This window comes from Neophocaena asiaeorientalis, unplaced genomic scaffold, assembly GCF_003031525.2.
Source record: "Neophocaena asiaeorientalis asiaeorientalis breed wild unplaced genomic scaffold, Neophocaena_asiaeorientalis_V1.1 scaffold216, whole genome shotgun sequence".
In the NCBI taxonomy this organism is placed as follows: domain Eukaryota; kingdom Metazoa; phylum Chordata; class Mammalia; order Artiodactyla; family Phocoenidae; genus Neophocaena; species Neophocaena asiaeorientalis.
Genome location: NW_020175825.1, coordinates 116,643 through 122,171, shown reverse-complemented (window position 1 = coordinate 122,171; position 5,529 = coordinate 116,643). Strand labels below are relative to the sequence as shown.

Here is a 5,529-nt window from a genome sequence, read left to right as displayed (position 1 = left end):
AAGAAAGAGGGGGGGGTGGGGGTGGGGTGGGGGGAGAAGAAAAAAAGACATATTTGGGAATAGTGAATTGTTTGTCTTTCTTTGTTAACCTGCTGATGAACTGTCAGCTAGTGAAGAGACCAGTCGGGATATTCTGCCCTTGGGCAGCTGGGTGGATCATCAAGGAAAACAGTTTTAGTTGTTTATGAATTCTCTGGAAGACTTCGGGTTTTTAACAGTGACTGGCACGTAAGAGGTTGTCTCTGTACTATGTCTGCTGCCATCCTCGTTAGCATTTCCATGCCAGATTTGCATCAGCATTTCTCACTTGCTTTAATTATGGTCTTGTTTCTATGCTTTTTTTCCTTCATTTTCTATTCTTTGGTGTGTTAGATGGTCTTTCCAAAAGTTAATGCTCCTTCTTGCTGGGGTTATGTTTGCTGTTGTAAACCATTATTTTAACATTGTGTGCAAGTAGTTTGTTAGTTTTCAGATCAGAAGGTCTTAGGCTGTTTGTGAGTGTATGGGAGATCTGAACCACAATGTTTAAAGTGGATGCAGTGGATTTCTTTAGTCAGTTATCTAGATGAGATTAGTAAATCAACAAACAATATTTACCCTGAGCAGTTTATGTTCTTTTACCTTACTGTTGCTTTGAAAGTTTAGGTTATGATTTTGGAGTATTTTGCAGATTGTCTTTTCTGTAGTCAGACCTGCTGTTTCTGTGCACTTTATCTTTGATGAAGAGTGGGGAAAAATCTGACGGTAAATTCTGTTTTCTTACAGTCAAAGGCCATTGGTTTGCTAGATGTGGATGTGTATGGCCCTTCTATTCCGAAGATGATGAATCTGAAAGGAGATCCAGAATTATCACAGAGTAAGTGAAGAAGAGAGAAGCAGTATGACAACAGTTACACTTCTGTTTAGTGCCTGCGGAGTGTCAGGCATTGTGTCACGCACCATGTGTACCTTATACACACTATAATATAATTCCGAAATCAGATGCGGGGCCAGACTGTCTGGGTTTAAATTCTAACTCTGTCACTGATTAACTGTGTCGCTTTGAATGAATTGTTCAACCTCCTTGTGCCTCAACACCCCCATGTGTACATAGCGTTAACAGTTGTACTTACCAGACAGAATTGCTGTACATAATCGCTCAATTACAAAGTTGTCGTAAGTGTAGTGCATTCAAAGCACAGTGCTTGGCACACCACAAGTGGTCAGATTCAGCTCATCATCCTCTCTGTATATAAAAATGTGTGAATGTATGGGGGTATTTGAATAGAAAGTATCTAATATATTTGTGTTAGAAGAGCTGAAAATTATTTTCTCTAATCAGATATTTGTCTTAAAGTGTTTTTGAAAAAAGCCATAGAACTTTAGTTTCTCTCCCCAGCCTTCACTGCCATCAATAGGACAGAGTAATTTTTTGAGTAAATCTTTAATATTTATTTAATATTAATATTATTTATAATTAACATAATAAACAATATATTATTTTATATTTATTTATATATTTAATATATATTCAATATATATTTATATATTTTATATACATTTAATGTTTTATATATATAAATATATATTATATAATATATATAAAACTAAATATATATAATCATATATTTTATATATATTCAATATATATATTTAATATTAATATAAATTAATATTTATGATATTAATATTATTTAATATTAATATACCAAATCTTTAATATTTTGAGTAAATCTTTAATATTACAAGATTATTTAATAATCTTGTTATTATATTTTCTTATAAAGCTATTAAGTATAAAGCTTTAAGAACAGGGAAATTCTGTGATCAAAAAATGAAAAATTGGAACAACTGGTAACTCTTCTTGAAAAATAGTTTTCAGTGAAATTAGTTTATTAAAATTTATTTCTAATTATAGTAAGAGTATAAAATTGAATAATTTCTTTTGTTTCTTATTATACCTTTTATTGTCCATGAATCTAGGACAAAATGCCTGTATTTAATGCAGGGTATTTATTGGATTTTCTGTGTACATAATAGAAGTTTTTTTTTTTTTATCATTGTCATTAAAAGTTAGGTAATTAGACATTGTCTGCTATTTAAGGTGCTTTTGTTTGTGCTGTAGTTGTGTTAAGTTCTGAATAACCATTTATCAGATAATAAGGATTCTCCCTATCACTTAGAAGGAAACTTGAGGCTCTAGTGATGATAAAATTGACCCTAGCAGTCCTACATTACAAGCACCCACTTAGTTGTCTTCTTGTTTCATTATAATATAAACTTAAGGAAGCTAAGTTATTCTAGTTTCTTTGTTCTTTGCCCTTTTAGTGGAGTGTATACTTAGTTTGCAAATATGTGCCATGAGCCAAAATGTCAAACTTACATAAAGGAGTAATGAATTTGTGTACTTTAAATGATAGACTTGTTATATCTATCTCTTGATTAAAGTAATGTGAAAACTAGTGCATGTAGCATATGAGTGATAGCAAAATGGAGCCCTTGGTGTCAGTTTTTTCTTAAGTAGTCTGTTCAGTCTATGCCAATGTAAATACTTGAAGTGAACTTTGATGTCTTTCTTCTTGTTTTACAGAAGCTGTAATCTTAAATTTGATGTTTGCAAATTGACTGCCATTAAATAGGCTTTCTGGTAAAAATTAGCTACTGGAAATCTTGGAAAGCCTGAAAATAATACTTTTTTGTGTGTTGACAAGCTGATCTTAAGTCCCCCAAGTAATAAACTGAACGATTAAGGCATTTACTTAAAAGAATGTGGATTCTTGAAGGCCCATCTTTTAAATTGGTTTTTGAATCTTAGATAAACCAGCCACCATTATACTAATTGGCATCATTTTGACATTTTGACATTTTTGTCAAGTTAATTTATCCTGTATTACTCTCTATTATAGAAAACACAATGCACCGTGGAATTATCTAATTAACAATAAGAAAAAAGATTTGTTTTCAGCAGTTCAGATTTTGCAGAGATAGAATGGGTGAGCAGAATCTTAGCTTTATAAATGTTCCTCTGTTCCTGGACTTAGCTAGACAACCATGGGGGCAATGGGACTTCAGGATTGTCTTTTTGTCTTCATTATTTAAGCAGACATATGGTAATATAGTTTTGGTCAACTTGTTCATTTTAAAACTCCATGTTAAGGTTGACAGATTCATTCTCTTATATATTTTTTCTTTTTGAGGAGACTATAGAGAAACCACACTTCTTGTACTTACGATATTTTAGCCTGATTACCAAGTGAAATTTTACATATGATTCTAGAGAAGTGAATTCAGTAATTGAAGAAAAATTTAAGTTTATAATAGTTTTGGATTTCTTAGGTTGGGAATATTTCTATCAGCTTAAAATGACAATAGTGTTTTGTCTATGTTAGTATGCAAAATTATGGTAATGGAAAGTCTAGCCAGTTTGTAGAAAGAGTATTGTACAGAAACCTCGACAGGTTGACATTATAGTGGCTGCAAGTGAACAGTTGCTTTGGGAACCTAATGGAATTTAGAATAAAATCCATGTGTAGTTTGAGAAATTATCATCTAAGTGTGGATTAACTTTTTTTTTTTAAAGAACAAATACCAGTCATTTTTCTCTTTTTTAACCTTCTCAATAACATAATATGCAGATTTCATATTACAGTATAGCCAAAGTACAGTCCTAGAAATTATTGACTAGAAAGGTTTTAAACTGAAATTGCGAGTGAATATTAAATGGTGGTTGCACACAGAAATGTATTGTTAATTCATTAATGTAATATTCTTTTTTGTTGAGGATTTTTCACTAAGTTTTCTCAAGTGACTTTTACTGGTAGGAATCTGCTTTCTTTCACAGTTTTGTGATGATAAATCACCTTCAGAATTCTTGTGAATTTTTTACTACTTAGTTTTACCAAAGAATGTCTTTTAGTGTACTTAGCTAATAAAGTAGGAAAATGTTAAGGCTTGTGGAGAGAGGTTACTAAAATTGAAATGTCAAGTAATTTTATTGAGGATGATACAGTGATCATTAATGATTGACTATGAGACTTTTTTTTGAGTAGGATTCACTTTTCTTTTGTTGTGGGCTAGAAATTTTGCACTCATGTCACAGTATTCTGCTCTCTCTGTCCTAAGGTATTAAGCATTTTCCAAGTTTAGGAATGAATGTGTGTATGGGCTTATGAGACAGAGAAAATGTGGAAAATCAGCTTGAGCAAATGACCTTTAATAATAGCACTCATCTCCAGTAAGAACTACCAGGAAGTGACTAAGATTTCTTTTAAGATAATTTAAGCACATAAAGAATGAGAGTGAATTCTACTCATTCCTGAAATTACCTTGTTTCCTTCCAAGGCAGAGAGTTAGGGGTTTACTGAAGTTATTGACAGATGATTAAATTCTGATCCAGTGGTTGGAGCTTCCAAAGCTTCTCATTTATAATTTGCTTCTTCTGGTCATTGTCTTGTGGACCCTTGGGTTTCATCTGACGCTAGAGTTCCTCTGATTATCTTTGGGAAAGATTCTGGGATGTATTCCATAATCACAGTGTTATAGAAATGACTTTTTTCTTGCTGGCTTCCTGGATTTTGTTTACAACCTCTTTTATACCTAGAATATTAAGGCAAAGTGTAAATCAGGGTTGAAGGATCCTTAAAAAGTTGTTTTGGTTTGTTCTGGCTTTAGGCACTTTTATCTTTAAAATATCTCAGAGATGAGATCTGTGTTCTTTGAAGAATCCTATCACCCTACTTTATCAAGACAAAAGTCCATCCTTTGCTTGGCTTATTGTTTCTTGCACAGGTCACTGAATAGGCTGAACTAAATACCTTTTTAGTGTGGTAAAACCCTTTTCCTTTTTTCTTTGACAGTCCTGAGCTGAAGAATAGGCAGCCTCTTTTTGGAGTTCTACTTGCTCTGCTGCAAACCGTCTTAGCCAGGGGCTGCAGCAGATGAAGTCATTGAAGAATGCTTTATTTATCTGCAGAACAACTAAGTGTATTTTAGTAGCTATTGCCTGTTAATTTTTGTTTTCTTTCACAGGATGGCAGCAAATGGTGTTGACCGGATGTATCTGTGTATATGTCAAATAGTCCTTACATCTTTGAGTTTCTGATTAGCACCTGCCCCACGACAAGACTGGTGTCCTTTTATGCCTCCTTCACTTTTTGAGTTATATCAGAGGGCTGCCCTTAAGATGTGTAGATTAATAGGACGGTACATTTTAAATGTGGCTATATCTTTTAAGGCTATTTATACTTCATATTATCTTTTCCAGTCTAGTCCCAGACTGGAAAAAATGTTTGTTTGTTTTTTTTCTTATTTCCTAATCTTTTGATCATTTTTAATGTTTCTCAACATTATCAGCACATTTTCAATATCTTCTCTCAGATGAGAAAAATTAAAAGAAGCTTACTACTGTTAGGTATTGTGAGGGGAGATAGCTTGCAATTTTATTTATAATATTCTATTTTTACTTATGTAGTCTCTGAAACTTTTGCATTTTAAAATAGAACCCATCATTGCTGATTCATAGTTACAGGAATATTTTAATAAAACATATGC

The 5,529-nt window shown here is 32.6% G+C and overlaps 1 protein-coding gene across 1 annotated transcript in view; it reads left to right on the top strand.

Moving 5' to 3' along the window:
• LOC112391316 (iron-sulfur protein NUBPL-like) overlaps nucleotides 1-5,529 on the top strand; it is a 180,055-nt gene that overhangs the window by 58,646 nt on the left and 115,880 nt on the right. The window contains exon 5 of the mRNA XM_024732642.1: nucleotides 766-856. Coding sequence (XP_024588410.1) covers nucleotides 766-856 — 91 coding nt within the window. The remainder of the gene's footprint in view (nucleotides 1-765; nucleotides 857-5,529) is intronic.